This window comes from Kuraishia capsulata, genomic scaffold (assembly GCF_000576695.1).
Source record: "Kuraishia capsulata CBS 1993 genomic scaffold, Kuraishia_capsulata_scaffold_2, whole genome shotgun sequence".
Taxonomy (NCBI): domain Eukaryota; kingdom Fungi; phylum Ascomycota; class Pichiomycetes; order Pichiales; family Pichiaceae; genus Kuraishia; species Kuraishia capsulata.
Window position 1 is genome coordinate 220878 of NW_019172951.1, and position 15881 is coordinate 236758.

The 15881-nt window shown below is 45.7% G+C and overlaps 8 protein-coding genes across 8 annotated transcripts in view; 4 read left to right on the forward strand and 4 right to left on the reverse strand.

The window, feature by feature from the left end:
* The window catches only part of KUCA_T00001394001 (uncharacterized protein), a gene marked incomplete at both ends in the record, with an annotated part of 1612 nt that extends 1350 nt beyond the window's left edge, over positions 1-262 (reverse strand). The window contains one exon of the mRNA XM_022603567.1: positions 181-262. Coding sequence (XP_022457436.1) covers positions 181-262 — 82 coding nt within the window. The remainder of the gene's footprint in view (positions 1-180) is intronic.
* Positions 263-431: 169 nt separating this feature from the next.
* Positions 432-1088, forward strand: KUCA_T00001395001 (uncharacterized protein; the record flags this gene model as incomplete). Its single annotated transcript, XM_022603568.1, has 1 exon — positions 432-1088. One exon carries the CDS (start codon positions 432-434, stop codon positions 1086-1088), a length of 657 nt encoding a protein of 218 aa, XP_022457437.1.
* A 246-nt stretch (positions 1089-1334) lies between these two features.
* On the reverse strand, positions 1335-2678 carry KUCA_T00001396001 (uncharacterized protein; the record flags this gene model as incomplete). Its single annotated transcript, XM_022603569.1, has 1 exon — positions 1335-2678. The coding sequence occupies one exon, from the start codon at positions 2676-2678 to the stop codon at positions 1335-1337; it is 1344 nt and encodes a 447-aa protein (XP_022457438.1).
* Positions 2679-4059: 1381 nt separating this feature from the next.
* Positions 4060-6294, forward strand: KUCA_T00001397001 (uncharacterized protein; the record flags this gene model as incomplete). Its single annotated transcript, XM_022603570.1, has 1 exon — positions 4060-6294. One exon carries the CDS (start codon positions 4060-4062, stop codon positions 6292-6294), a length of 2235 nt encoding a protein of 744 aa, XP_022457439.1.
* A 64-nt stretch (positions 6295-6358) lies between these two features.
* On the reverse strand, positions 6359-7846 carry KUCA_T00001398001 (uncharacterized protein; the record flags this gene model as incomplete). The annotated part of the gene is made up of 1 exon (XM_022603571.1): positions 6359-7846. One exon carries the CDS (start codon positions 7844-7846, stop codon positions 6359-6361), a length of 1488 nt encoding a protein of 495 aa, XP_022457440.1.
* Positions 7847-8323: 477 nt separating this feature from the next.
* Positions 8324-10828, forward strand: KUCA_T00001399001 (uncharacterized protein; the record flags this gene model as incomplete). Its single annotated transcript, XM_022603572.1, has 1 exon — positions 8324-10828. The coding sequence occupies one exon, from the start codon at positions 8324-8326 to the stop codon at positions 10826-10828; it is 2505 nt and encodes an 834-aa protein (XP_022457441.1).
* Positions 10829-11074: 246 nt separating this feature from the next.
* Positions 11075-12193, forward strand: KUCA_T00001400001 (uncharacterized protein; the record flags this gene model as incomplete). Its single annotated transcript, XM_022603575.1, has 1 exon — positions 11075-12193. The coding sequence occupies one exon, from the start codon at positions 11075-11077 to the stop codon at positions 12191-12193; it is 1119 nt and encodes a 372-aa protein (XP_022457442.1).
* A 211-nt stretch (positions 12194-12404) lies between these two features.
* Positions 12405-12836, reverse strand: KUCA_T00001401001 (uncharacterized protein; the record flags this gene model as incomplete). The annotated part of the gene is made up of 1 exon (XM_022603576.1): positions 12405-12836. The coding sequence occupies one exon, from the start codon at positions 12834-12836 to the stop codon at positions 12405-12407; it is 432 nt and encodes a 143-aa protein (XP_022457443.1).
* Positions 12837-15881: the final 3045 nt, after the last annotated feature.

Genomic DNA, 15881 nt, shown 5'->3' on the forward strand with positions numbered 1-15881 from the left:
CTCTGAGTCATCAAGCACGGCTCGCAGCATTAAAGGCAAAACAACAATATAGCCACCAGAATAGGAAATTGCTCACAAAATGACCACAAAAACAAACCCCGTCAAATATAAACCATCCGGGTGCGACCGGTTGCTACGCTCCGCGTCAGCCACTCATCCTCTCCGGATGCGATGGCTCACTATCAAGCTCATCGCCTGTTGAAATTTCAAACTCCGGCAAACGATGGGAACCGCTGGAAATTGGCCAATCAGGGCCTTGCATGTTTCCCGCGGCTCAGATGAAGACCCAAGTTTCTTTTTCATCAGCCGATAAAAAGGAACGAATTAAACGCTCAAAGGCATATATATATAATATCTTTATTCAAGCTGGAGAAGCAAACATTGTCAGTTGCTTATTCACGAGAAGATACAACAATCAATTTAACACTATCATGAAGTTACTCACAGAAGAGGAAGTCAAAGCCCATAACACCGCCACATTGCACGGAGGTATCAAGGGTGCCATTGCAGGCACAATTGTGTCCATTGGTATTTACGCAATTGCACCAAAGAAATATCCACGTTTGTTCCAATTGCCATGGTCTATCAGAACGGCGGTGGCTATCATTCCACCCACTTTGGCCACGTCGATTTGGGCCGAGGAATCGTCTTCGGCTTTCGACAAGAAGATGTATTCTTCGGACTACACGCAGCAGAAGACCCTGGAGGAGTACAGCAGATGGCACGGACTGTCGACCAGCGACAAGGCTGTGGAAGTGTTGAGTGAGCACAAGTACAAGATCATCACGGCTCTGTGGGCTGCGTCTATGTGGGGATCGTGGGTTTTCGTTAACAAGGACAAGATCATGACCACTACGCAGAAGATTGTTCAGGCGCGTATGTATGCGCAATTCATCACCGTGGGATTGTTGCTGGGAACCGTGGCTCTGAGCATGTATGAAGAGAACCACAACCTGAAGAAGGTTGGAGTCGAAGACGATGATTGGAAGCAGATCCTCAAGGAGGAGCAGCAGAAGCAAGCTGTACGTGCCGCTCATAAGAGGACCGCGCACGAGAAGGCACTTGCCGCTGAGAAAGAGAAGCTTTAAGCCGCAAAAACTCTTGAACTATGAACTTATGTATTCCGTCTGATTTGCAGACCTGCTGCCTTAAGTAGCAGCCATAGAGGCGTATTGGCACCGCGATACCTCGTTTTCACGATTTTTTTATATGAGCGTTTTACCAAACTGCATAACGAGATAGATTTTAGTTGTACATTCCTTTAGGATAAAAAACAATGTCGCCAAACTAGATTTTGGCGACTAAAAAAACAGACAGAAAGCAGCCTCAGCTCTTCACAGCACCAGCCAAAGACCACCGGATATCAGCGAGACTCCGATGATACAGGTGATGATCGCGGCACCTGCAGTATCGCCCTTACCGAGTGACAATGGCGAATCAACCGTGGTCGTGGTCTGGGTACCGGCTGCAGGGTCACCCGTACTGGAGCCTCCATTCGAAGCTGTGTATGGGGCTGGTCTGTCGGCGATAAGGAGGTTCTGGATCACCTCCAGTGCAGACATCTGTTCTCCGAGTCCGTAGAAGCCGTCCCATCCATTCATGGTCCAATTCAAGCCACACGTGTGGCCGTCGTAACCACCAACACACGAGCCAGCAGCAGCCTTAGCCGATGTCTCAATCCACGGTCTGATCGTGCTCCAAGTGGTTGGTGCCAAAATCGAGGTGTATCCAAGGAATCTCGAGAGATAGGCCTTGAAGGAACGCTGATCGTTGTTACAATTTCCACTTCCCTGACAAGCCGCCTCGTACATCACGTCGTCGTCAAAAAACACCTGGATGCCATTGACCAACTTCTCGGTACGTGTCAACCACTTCTTTTCCTCAGTGTGGTTGTAGAGATACGCACACCCGGAGACCATCAAACCAGCGTTGTAACTCCACTGCAGTTTGGTCACTGAGGAACAGTTGTCTTCGACAGAAGCACCATCATAGACGAACCAGAAGTCGCCCTGAGTCAAAAAGTTCACACCCACCATCCAATCGTAGATTTCTTCACACCAGGTCACATAGGTTTCGTTTCCAGTAAAACGTGCCAGTCTAGCACCGATGTGGAAAAGGCCTGCATTCGAAACACTGTTCTTATAATCATAACCAGCATTCCACTGGAAAATCTGCCATCTAAGGCCACCACCACACTTTTCAGTGTCCCATCTGAGCGCCATGGTGTTGAAAACTGCCTGGGCCAAATATAGCCATTGGGGCTCGTCATCTCCCGGATTGGTGAAGTTCCGCTCGCATGCGGTCAAGGCAGCAATACCCCAAAACGCTTGGTCATCGTTACCTTCAACGGTACTCTGATTAAGTGGAATATAGTCCCAGTTATCACCAACTTGGTATAGCATCGCAGTCATAATAGTATCGTGCCAAGTATCGTTCTCCAGTAGGAAGGAGTATTCCAGCATGGATCCCCACGCTCCACCGGCTTCCCACCAATAGTACGGATTGGTGAACATTCCGATAGTTCCACCGGAGTCAAATCCCCAGTAGTAATCCATCAAACCGCTCGATATCAGCGCAGTAGCGTTTCTGATCGACTCCTCGCTTTTGATAGACAGATCAACTCCACATACTCCGGAAACCACCAGCACCAGCGTGCTGAGAATGTGCGAAAATCTCATCTTCGAGCCGTTTTTGTGTCTCCGTCGCCTGGCAAACAAATATTCAACGTATAGACCCAAAAACGTGTATTTGGCGTGGTATTCAAGAGAGGGGAAAAAAGCATACAGACATTCTCCTTGGAGCCCGCGCGCCCTGATTTTTCTTTCAACCAGACACGCTCCTCCTCTTTGAGCGCCTACTTATGTTGGTACACGCAAATAGTGCGGCGCTCTGTGAGAGGCCTGAGAGTGGGCCAAGAATCGGTGATTGCGGCGACATTTTAATTTTTTACTGCTAGTGGAAATGATCAGCTAACAATTATATTCCAATTTTTATGAGCTCTGGGACGCTGGATGCAGGTGCATTCGAAATGCAAGATCAACCACGTGCCTGTCGCCTGGCATTGACGACGCCGCTGACCCTCGATGAAAGCGCGACTTTGAACCCCTTCTGACCCTGGGATCACGGACTTTATCAATAGTCCAGAAGAATAAGTGGACTATGGTTGCCCAAATATTTTTTTTTTGGACTAAATCAATCAAAACGTGCGCAGATTGAGCTAAATGTGATGAGACCCGATGATCTGCGAAAGGTAATGCATTGTCGCTTTAAGCACTCTGCAAGGGCTATTCCGATCCGACGGACTAAGCGATGATGCGTACCAAGAAATGAGTGACTTTCATGTGACATAGTTGATTCAGCAGGTTTTGCTTGATACTCTATGATCGAGGGCTTTTAAGTTCTAACTTTTGAAGAGGGGCTCACCAGTCACCGTGAAGCTACTTTGAGGGAGGCACCTGCAGTGTACAAATGCCTTATCTCTAAAGTCTGCTATCTCAAGCTTCATAAGTTTTGCTGTAACTCTTGATTTGAAAAATATTTCACAATTTGTGGTCCCAAGTGCCCAACAGATATGATGCGGCAATCGGAGATGGCAACTTCTTGTAAATTTCTCATTTATAGCGCCATATTTCAAAGCCATGCCTTTAATTGATATTTGATAAACATTTTCACTACAATCACATTTTAATTATAGTACTGCCGCAGTGCTTCTGTAACGCTATGGCAACAATTTTGTCACTACTCCCAAGCATGTCTCCTTGCTCGTTTAACAAAAATACGCGGCAATGCTACCTAGCGACCAGCTGCAAAATTTCTCATCCTACTTCATTGAGTTCATACAACAGATTTTGGTCAGAAAAGTCCACTATAGACGAAAAGATATGGCTCTGATTTCTAGCAAGGGTCACATAAAAAATGTTGTGGTTGGCGCACGTCCAATTGGCTGACCGTATTCGTTATCAGACAACCAGTAAGTCTCGTGCAGGGGGACCACAGGGTGTCCAGAAATGCTGCAAAATAAAGAAAAGTACTAGTGTTTCTGGGTTTACAGTATGAAGGATGCATGACACAACATCAAGGATATCCAAGCCGGCCGGAGTGCGGGTTTCGCAGAGAGCTCCCCAGTCATGCATACCGTGCTTTAAGAGGAAGGTCAAGTGTAACAGGACCGTTCCGTGCAGTAATTGTGTTCGCCGAAACGAAGTACAGTTTTGTGAGAGGGAAGTCGTTATAGTGAAGAAAGAACTCAGCCATGCTTTGGTGCAACACCATCAACAAACGCAACGGGGCGAATCAGATCGTCTGCTCCCAATCCAGCCTGAAGCTGGGAGCCGTAGTCGCACTCCAACGGCACCTGGGGCCTCGAATTTGCAATTTTCCCTCGGAGAGTACGATATGGATTCGTACAATCTTTCATTGAACTTTTTGTCCTCAGGATATGCCAGTCTCGACCCTAGTATTGGAAAGCAGGACTCTAACAAGCCCGGTGTTTTAGATACCCTTTCAAGCATCACAATGGGAAGCGATTGGGTGTCGCTGCCTGAAGCATTCACAAGGTTGATGTCTTCCATCGATTATGATACGTCCAAAGTTTTGATCGAGTTTGCGTGCACACAATTGACGTTCATCCACAACGGGATCATTCCCCCAGTATTCATACAGGAGCATGAAGCATTCTGGCGGGCAGAGATTTTGACCGAAAACATACCGAAGAGTTATCTGGTTAATCCAAAAGGAAACCAGTTCTATAGCAGACACTATTACTACTGGATATCCATGTATTATGGTCTTCTATGCTCTGCTTTATACTTTGGAGACGGTTTCTTGAACGACAAGGTGAACCTCTCTGAGGAATACTTCAAGCAATTTCCCAGATTGTTATTCCAGGCTTCTTTGGACTGTCTGCAGAAGGCAGAGTTTATGTCGTATCCCGATTTCCGTGCCATCCAAATATTTTGTATCATGAGCACATGCTTCCATGGATTTGCCGGGGTCCATTTACACAATTGTCTGCTGACGTCAATCTTCTACGTCGCGCGCTTCTTGAAATTGGATTGTCTGAACGATAAGGATGATTCTACAAACAGGACAGATGCTGATATTGAACTGCTGAAACGTGCATGGTGGACTCTAGTGATCATTGAAGGCCTAAACGATCATTGCAGATGGATACCATTGAGCAATGAATTTTCAACCTCATACCCCAAACTGATTACCATTAACGAGCTCATAGGAAAAGAAAAATATGATCCCAAAGTCCAGCTAACATATCAGCAGAGAGCGAAGGGATACTCCTATGTCTTATACCAAATCTTCATGGCTGAAATGGCCTCCATCAAGAAACAACATTACCATGAAGATGGATCCCCTGGAACACTTGAGTCTCTGCTAGTTGCCGATGAAAAAATGATATCACTTCTTTCAGACTACGATTCGATATTCTGCAAGGCTGTCCCCGAATCAATACCAGATAACTCCACAGATATTGATGTGATAACTTTTCCCTTCGCCAAGTACCTTCTCAAGTTTTCTCTGAACTGCGAATCCCTGGAAATCACCCGCAGACTCTTGCCTCACCTTGGCCGCAATAAATGGGTCATCGTATACAGACCGAGATGCATTAACTATTCGTTGAACATTTTGAGGAACTTCAATGACTCAAAACTGCCAAGCTTCTACAACCGGATCTGGACTGTGGCCAAGCATGTCATTAATGCAAGTCTCTTCATCCTATTGGACATTCTCATGATGGGGGAAAAGATTTCTCACGAGGACCATAGAATAGTGGAGATCAGAAAGGCAATACCTGTGGTTGACGAAATGAAGAACTCCCACATGCCTGCCAAGGTGGGTACTGCCATACTAGAAAAGCTAATGTGGTTAGTCTCTTACATTAACTACCCGAGCCAAATGTCGTCTCCTGACACGGTGCTGGAAGATATGTCAATTCGGACGTTTTTGACAGACCTCAAGCTTCTTCCTTTGAGGTTTCCTCCCAATGGATCAAAGAGCAAGGGAAAAAAGTCTACTTCGGGGCCCTTCCTGGTGAGAAGAACCAACAACGATTATACCAACAGTCCACCTGTGGCCAACGAGAGTGACAGTTCACCTTATTTTCAGACCACTCCCCCTCCACAGCCAAGTGTTCTCTTCAACACCACCAACCAACTTCAACGATTCGACTTCAACTTACCGGATGTGCTGAATGATAGTGGTTGGGATGAGCTACTGCATTGGATCTCCAATGGCTACTTTTGTCTCGAGCCTGATGAGTATCGGTCGCCATCAATATAATGGCCACTAGTTTTAAATAAACAGCACTGAATAATGACAAAAAAATCTGAACAACTGGTTGGCCCTAATTCTTCTCGGATACCATTCCAGGCACCTCTTCTGTCTCGACATCGCTCTCAGAGTGTGGAGACTCGATGAAATCTACAGAAAGATCACCAAACTTGATGGCAATATCCTCAAGGTTGCACTTGGAAGTTTCCACCCAGAGGAAGTAGATGCATGGCAAGAACAAGATATCGTATCCAGCATTAAGGATATAAAATTTCCAGTTCAGGTTGTCCATACCGAACGACAGGACGAACGAAGCCAATAGACCGAAACCACAGTTGAAAAACTTGAAGACGGTGGTACCGGAGGCTCTGGTCTTGTAAGGAAAAATCTCTGTTGGATAAAGACAGTTCATTGGAGTGAATGCAAAGTTGTAAAAGGCAGAAAACAGACCCATCCAAAACACAGTAGCATATTGGCCGGAAGTGTTATCGGAGCCAGAGTAGGTCTTGACGAAACCACCGAGAACGAAGAAGGAGATAATCATTCCGCACATGCAAACAAAAGACTGCAGCTTTCTTCCAGTGAAGTCAAAACACGAGGCACCAACCACAGCCCAGAAAAAGGTCCACGAGGACATGATGATGTTGATCTGCAGAATGGTCTTGGTGCTGGTGATGCCGGCCTGTTCTAGGAGGAAGGTCAAGTAGTAGGACACAACGGAGGAACCACCTAGCTCTAACATCAAAGCAAGAGAAATGACAATCAGAACACGGTGAATGTTTGGCTTGGTCTTGAACAGAGAGGTCCAGGGGGAGACGTTGGCCTCCAAAGCGATTGCCTTCTCGATCTCAACGATCAAGAGCTCGGCCTCAGCATTATCGATATTGTTGGCAACCTTGAGGGTGTCACGGGCATAGTCGATCTTGCCTCTCGAAACCATAAACCTAGGAGATTCAGGAACAAAAATAAGCATTATAACACTGATGAGGGAAGGAACTATCTGAAGGATAGAGGGGACTCTCCACGCCCAGGTGCTTTGAATGTGCTGCGTACCGTAGGTGACACCAGAAGCAACGAGGGAACCGGCCTGAAAGAAGGTAAAATATATTCCCAACATCAGACCTCTGTACTTGGTAGGTGAGATCTCACCAACCAATAGAGGAGCAGCAGAACCGGCAACTTCAACACCGAAACCAAGGACGATTCTGGAAACAATGAACATGGCAATGTTTTGAGACGCACTCTGCAGAACCACACCAATTAAACAGATACAAGCAGAAACCACAAGGGTTGGTCTTCTTCCAAGTTTATCAGCACATGGCTGCATTACCAAACAAGAGAGAATGTTTCCCATCCACATCGAGGCATTGTAGAGACCCACGGTGGTGGAGTTCAAGGTGAACACACCGGAGAACTGGGGGAGACTGTACAAACTGTTCATCATCATGGAGTCATAACCCATGATGCATGAGTTGGCCATGGAGGTTAACACAACACATATCAGTAGGCCCAGCTGACTCTTTGGAACAGTTCTTGGAATGTTGGGAAAGGCCGACGACATCTTTGCACACTGTACTAAAAGCCTTTCAGACGGCAGTGCCAAAACGGAGCAAAGTGCAACTTATATATCGCTTTTCGCACGATTTGCTTATCTTGTAACTCCTCAATGAGATACCAGCATTGTATTCCGCTAGATAAAATATTGTGCGCCGTTTGTCTAGATAATCGTCACTCAGACTTCCTAACGACGGGGTGTTCAGCCTGCAGGGCATATCCGATGCACGATAAGAGATCTCGGTCGAGTTAAACTCGACCGAGTAATCTTGACCGAGATGATACGACCCCACCCACACCTTTGATACGTGAAGGGAGAACTCGCCCGAGTTAAGGTTAGCCAGTGAAAGAGCAGTGATAAGCATGATACGGGGAAAAAAATCGAGCAAAGGCGGTAAAATACTGCTTTTTATCTCCTGGGATAAATATTTGCCGAAGTCCCTTATTGAGGCAGTCACTATATCTCGGAGTCCTAACTACAGCGATGACCTTCACTAAAGCATTCGACGTCGAAGAGGTACTAGAACAGCTCACTTTGAGGGAGAAAATTGCCCTTGTTTCCGGATTGGATACCTGGCATTCAGTTCCAATTCCAAGACTCGGGGTTCCTTCCATCCGAGTTTCGGACGGTCCTAACGGTGTTCGTGGAACCAAGTTTTTCAATGGTGTTCCTACTGCATGTATCCCATCCGGTACTGGTCTCGGAGCTACCTGGGATCAAGAACTTTTGAATTATAGTGGAAGGATGATGGCAGATCAAGCGAGAGCAAAGGGTGCTCACGTACTGATGGGACCCACTATCAACATGGCTAGATCTCCTCTTGCTGGCAGGTCTTTTGAGTGTTTGTCAGAGGACCCATTTTTGACAGGACTTCTTTCCGCCAATTACGTCCGCGGCGTTCAGGATGGAAAGATTGGAACTTGTCCCAAGCACATGGTTTGCAACGATAAGGAAGATGACAGAATGACTTTGAACGTGGTAGTTTCGGAGCGTGCCATGAGAGAGATTTACCTGACTCCGTTCATGCTCACTGAAAAGTATGCCAAACCATGGGGTTACATGACCTCTTATTCCAAGCTTAATGGGAAACACTGTAGTGAGAATTCCCACTTGCTTCAGGACATTGTAAGAGGGGAGTGGGGGTTCGATGGTTTTTTTGTTTCCGACTGGTTCGGAGTCGTTTCCTGTGCAGACTCACTTAATGCCGGTCTTGATTGGGAGATGCCAGGTCCTTCTATCTGGCGAGGCAAACTTCTAGAATTTTCAGTTTTCCATAAAACTGTCCATGAGGAAACTCTGAATGACGCTGCTAGAAACATGTTGAACCTGGTTAACAAGTGTATTGGTACTGGGGTTCCAGAAAATGCATTCGAAGGAGAGCATGATACCCCAGATGTGCGCGAATGGATGGAAAAATTGGCATCAGACCAGGTTGTTCTTTTAAAGAACAAGAATAAGATTCTTCCTTTCAGAAAAGATAAAAAGGTCCTCGTTATTGGCGAGGGTGGAAAGGTGCCCACCTATTGCAGTGGAGGATGCACCATGGTGGAGCCTTACTACACTGTTTCCCCTTACGATGCAATTGAAACCAAAATTGGTGCTGGTAATGTGAAATATACTCTAGGAGCTCCATTATCCAAGGCTTACCCTTCAGTTGCCTTTTTTTCCCCAAAATTTCCGGACGTCAAGGACCCAATCACCTTCTCTGTGTATGATGACGCTCGTACCATCCCTGACAGAGTTGCAATAAAAACAGAAGCCGTTTCAACTGTGGATGCAATTCTCGGGGATTTTGATCCAGCACTACTCAGAGACAAGGAAATGCTTTATGCCAAATTTTTGTCAGAAATAGTGGTGCCCGAATCCGGATACTACTCCTTCTCGTTGCAAGTGTCCGGCCAGGCCAAGATCTTCATAGATGATGAACCTGTCCTGATCAATGATTTGGAGCACAAGACTAGTAGTGCTTTTGGCCTTGATGCTCCAGAGGTTTTTAAAGATGTTTATTTTGAGAGTGGAAAGACATACACATTCGAGCTTGATTTTGAGAGCACACCAGGCAAGTCTTCGTTCATCACGGGTTATGGAAGTGTTACCTGTGGCATGACCAAGACCCACGACGCCGAAAAATGCATAGCCGAGGCTGCTGCCTTGGCCAAGGATTTTGACCAGGTAGTGCTACTCACTGGTTTGAACAAAGACTACGAGGTTGAAGGTATTGATAGAAAGCACATGGGTCTTCCACCCTTCCAGGATAAACTTGTGGAGGAGGTCCTCAAGGCCAACGCCAATACCGTGGTTGTGATTGAATCAGGAACTCCAGTAACAATGCCATGGGTTGACTCTGTGGATACACTGCTGCACTCTGCTTATGCTGGCAGCGAAACAGGAACAGGAATTGCTAACGTGCTGTTTGGTGATGTTAACCCGAATGCAAAGCTTCCTATGACATATCCCAAGAAGATGGAAGACTCTGGGTCTCATCCTTTCTTTGAGGTCAGCAACGGAAATCTCGTTTATGGAGATGATATCTTTGTTGGTTATAGATACTTTGAGAAGAAAAAGATTGAACCTCTGTTCCCCTTTGGTTATGGTCTTTCTTACACAACCTTTGAGTTGAGTGGCCTTGAGTTGCGTGATTCTGCAGATGGAAATGACTTAGTGGTTAGTATAAAAGTGTCTAACACAGGATCCATTGCTGGTGCCGAAGTTGTTCAGCTCTACGTTTCTTTCAAATCTTCTTTGGTCGACAGAGCCGAGAAGGAGCTGAAAGGTTTCGCCAAGGTATTCCTGGAACCAGGCCAGACAAAGGAAGCCACAATAATTGTCGAGAAGAAGCTTGCCACTTCCTTCTTCAACGAGAGACTCAACAAGTGGACTTCTGAACAAGGCACATACACTGCGTGGGTGGGAACTTCCAGTGTGGACCCCAATGCTCTGCTTGGGAGATTCACCACGCTGAAGACAGTGCACTGGTCAGGACTCTGAGAACAAATCTGGAGAATGGGCTAATATTTCAAAGTATCAATCACGGGTAAACAACATATTATTACAAAAATATTCAATCGTTCTAGTAGCCGGCACCAATTATGTGGTCCACGTAATTTTTCAATCATGCAGTGCGGCTCAGATAATGCACGTGACCGTCATTTTTTTTTGACAAAAAATTGTTCACCTGCGGCAAGATAGGATCCTCACCAGACAACCAACCTACCTCTACTTTACCACACAAAAATGTCTGGACAACTGCCAGGATTAGCTGCAGATGCAGTGCTCAAGACTTCAGTTCCTGTTCCTGCTGATTTCAAGGAGGTCAAGGGAGTGGACTACTCCAAGCCTGAGTCCAGGGACATGCGGGCTACTGACCTGATCAAGTCGATGAAGACCATGGGATTTCAAGCCTCCAACCTGAGCGAGGCCTGTGAAATCATTGACGAGATGAGATCTTGGAGAGGCAAGAACCTCAAGGATTTGGAAGACCACGAGAAAAAGGGAGAATTTGATGATGAAGGAAACCAGAAGACTACCATCTTCATGGGCTTCACTTCCAACCTCATCAGTTCTGGTCTCAGAGACACCCTGAGGTTTTTGGTCCAAAACAAGATGGTCAGTGCTATTGTTGCAAGTGCTGGTGGAATTGAGGAAGATCTGATTAAGTGTCTTGCTCCAACTTACATGGGAGAGTTCCATCTGAGAGGTGCCAAGCTTCGCGATGAAGGTATGAACCGTATCGGTAACCTGATCGTTCCAAACGACAATTACTGCAAATTCGAGGAGTGGATTGTGCCAGTGCTAGACACAATGCTAGAGGAGCAAGAGGCCAGTGTTTCCAAAAGAGGCACCGAGGCGTTGGATGGAGATGCTCCATTCTGGACTCCTTCTCGTGTCATCGACAGGCTGGGCAAGGAAATTAACGACGAGTCCTCTGTTCTTTATTGGGCCCATAAGAACCAGATCCCAATCTTTTGCCCTGCCTTGACCGACGGATCTATTGGTGATATGCTTTTTTTCCACACCTTCAAGGCCTCGCCCAAGCAACTGAGGATTGACATCGTACAGGACATCAGAAGGATCAATTCCATGTCCATGGAAGCCTCGAGAGCAGGAATGTTGATCCTGGGAGGTGGTCTTGTGAAGCACCACATTGCAAATGCGTGTCTCATGAGAAACGGTGCTGATTGGGCAGTCTACATCAACACGGGCCAGGAGTTTGACGGATCTGACGCTGGTGCCAGACCAGACGAGGCCGTCTCTTGGGGCAAAATCAAGGCCGAGGCCCGCTCTGTCAAGGTTTTTGCCGACGTCACCCTTGTTTTCCCGCTCATTGTCGCCGCTACGTTTGCCAGTAAATAGATAAATACGATGCGATTCGTACGTGTTGTAAATACATGTTCTGAATACATGTTGAGTTGTTTTCGCCATTTGCAAACAAAAATCACCAACAAGCCACCAACATGATTGGTCGGAATGCTCAACAAGCATTCCACATTTTGAATCCCAATCCTTGCTATAATGCATCAAATAACTTCTTCATCAGCCACCCTCTTCCCGGCTTCTGCCTTCCTTACACCGTCACCCTCTCTTTCACCTCTGGAGCCCAACTTGTGTACTTTGGTCTAGCAGTGTTATATGGAATGTAGGCACCTTTGGTGTAAGTGAGGTTTGACTTGTGCACTGGTGGCACCGGGTATGCCCTCTCAGGCTTTTCGGCTTCGGTCAGCTTGTTTGGTGGAGTGTCAGTTCCGTAAGCCAACCAGTAATGCCAACCAGGCTCGACCTGCGACATATCAAATCTCCAGAAGTCAATATATTCCACCCATCTGGTTCTAAGATGGATTTCCTCCGGGTTCTGGGTCTCGTAGAACTTGTTACCGAAATCATCAATGCCCACCAAAGTACCACTCTTGGTATCGTTGAGGTAGGCAATCTGCTTGAGCGAGCGCTTCACGCCCGACCTCCAGAAGTTTCTTAGCGTACGCGCCAAAGAGGTAGACATTTTGTTGTGTTGTTGTCGTTGCTGGTAACGTAGTGAACTGTACTTCTGAGCTGAAGGGTTTGCTTATAACGACTGGTGTCTATTGGCTGGAACAATTGAGTCTGTGAACGACCATTTAGCCGTGCACATAACCACGTCGTAATTTACTAATATGAGTTTCACACGACACAATTTGCTGTTGCATGACGGTAGAACCTGCCGTTGTCCTGCACTCGTTTCAGATTTGCGTTTACTTTATTTACTGGGTTTTGGTATCCTGCAACCAAATATCTAAAAGCTTCAGATCTGACCATTAACCCTTTGGTTCAAGTGATCTTGCACGCAGCAATTGAGGACCTTCCATGAGGGCGTTCGAAGCCTAAATAATATTGGCTGCAACCGAAAGAAAGTTTAATTTTCGTTTCAGGGTATAACTGAATTTTTGGTATGCCAAAGTCGGCAGTTCAATTAATGCTTCAGAAACCTTAACCGAATACATTGTGTTTCATAGAACAAGGGATTAAGCCGAATGCTTGCATCTCTGAATATGCAACCCGCCTTTCAAATGTGCAATCCCTCAATAAATAGATATTCCACAATGGATATTCGGCCATGGCTTTTTCTGTCCAGTCAGCAAATAATGATTGATCAGGCAACTAAACTATGAAAGTGCGAAACGCCACGGGTGAATCTACTGAGAAGCTACAGACATGATACCAGATTCCAATGTCTAAGGTGGAGCACCAGATTTATGCAGCTGAATATCAGCTCTGTAAGACTCCTCTCAATAGAATTGGACAATTCTGGAACGGGATTGTACAATGCGGCTTTGAGTAGCTACTGAATATTTGAGTAAGGTTATTGAGAACTTAATTCTCATTTTGGTTCCCAAGTGCATGTATAGAGGACGCAGTACTATGCAGAGAGACATCATCGAAAGTACGGCGACCAATACAGCAATAAAGTGTAGGCATCAGCAGGGAAGATACGCAAATTGAAAACTGCATGATAATGAAATTGAAAATTAGCAGATTATTTTCAGTCACCACACCCACAGTAGTTGATGTTTAGTTATCTGGCTAAATCAAATGAACCCTGTGAATCCACGGTAAGTCGCGCTAAATAGCCCTGGCCGCATGTCCATAAAGGGGTAAGGCGAGGGGCCGAAGAAGGTCGACCCTTCCGTCCTCTAGGGTCTAACGGGTCTTTGTACTAAAGTAGATTCATGTTACGCCACCGAAAGGCACTAGGATTTTTAAAAAGCCCACCAGTTCAGCAATAATCTGGAAATGTTTCAAAAAATGCATCACCTTCCTGTCACTTATCAGATATGGTTAAACCGAAAGAAAAAGAACCGAAAGTTTATGGGATTTCAGTCTGTACGACGCCTTATTCTGTATGTAAGATTGGATCTTGATTATGTACTGCAGACGGGGACTGAATAGACCAAAACATTATAAGACCCGTCAAGAGCCTCTCTTGAAAACGGACGCACGTCCTATTGAATTCACACACTTAGAATTTCTTGCATGCAGTGGGAACCATCGGACTTAGAGCTCCAGCTTCAATGTTTCAGTAAACTTTCGATCCTAATCCGTTGAAGCCACTCTTGTAAAATATCTTGATTCAGCCCTTCATGATTAAATTCTAGGCTCCTACATCTAATTCGGTCAACTTTGTGGCTGTTTGAGACGGGAACATACACGGCACCGGTGAGGATCGAGTTGAGAATGTACAGGGGTAAGGGGGTGAATGGGGGAGGGGGAGTGCAAATGCAAAGCGGCGGGTTAACGGCAACAATCAAATTGACATTACACACCGCTTAACCTCCGACGTTAGCACCATTTTAAACAACTAAAAAAGGCTGACGAGACGCAACTTGAGAGCTTTGTGATAGTTGTAATAATACAACTAAAAGATGCTTTTCAGATTAAGAGCAATAGATGCGTTTAATCGTGCTGTAGAAGGTAGACATCGACATGCCAATCAAGTTCTTCCAATTTTGTCCGTGAGAGACATCTCTACCCGATATCTAGCCACCACGACTCGTGGTTTTGTCAAAGGGAAGAATTGCAATTATAGCGTTTCCTTGATAGTGATTGTTTTACGCTAGAGCCTTCCAAGCAACATAGCGTACCATGGTAAGGCCCGTTCAGGGGTTGCAAAGGGGGTATCTGGTTGGGCCACTGTGCATGCATATCGAGTTCCAACGAGACTAGCGACAAATCTAACCAAAACAACCAAAATATTTTGCCACTAAAAAGACACGCGGGGAAAGGTTAGTGAGAACTTTCTTTCCTACTGCCCACTTTTACTTGCTATAGTGATCCGGTTGGGATATGGTGAGAAAGAGTCGGATCGGACCTTGCGTCCCGATAATGCAAGTTCACAGGCCTGACGTATTAGTGCACGACTTTTAATGCGCCGATCATGTGAAATGTGGAACACAAGCCAAACTGTGGATACTTTTGAACACTGCTCAAGAACACAAAACTGGAATAATTGAATCAAATAAGGAAGGCTAATGTGGAGCGCAAATGAATTAGGTAATGCCCTAGAGTCGATCACATGCCAGTTTGTAGAATAGCCTTACCGTGTTAAGGCCCATGCTTCATGTCCTGCCTTCAGAACACCGTTTTAGGTATAAGGCCTTGATTGCCGAAATTTTAATTTCGAAGTGTATTCGAAGATCAGAAGCTTCAGGTACAGATCTGGAATTTACAGTCAAAGGATCAGATCGATGCAATATTTTCTGACAGCTTCTGGACATCTTTTCTGTTCTAAGGAACTGGATGCGACCTCGTAGTTTGATGCTCACAAACCTTTCTAAATTTCTTGAAATACTATTCTAGAACTCGCAGCACAATTAAGTGATCCATACACCATGAAGTCCATGGTGCCCCAGGTGTCCAGAACAGAATTCTGGCCTGCCACATGATTCAAATCGACCATTTTCTGACATTTCGTCAGAATCTCCCGATTGCATTCAAATTAACATCCCAAAAAGGAAACAAACTGTACAATTACTACATTTGTACAACTACATTTGGACGCGGCCATTTTGAA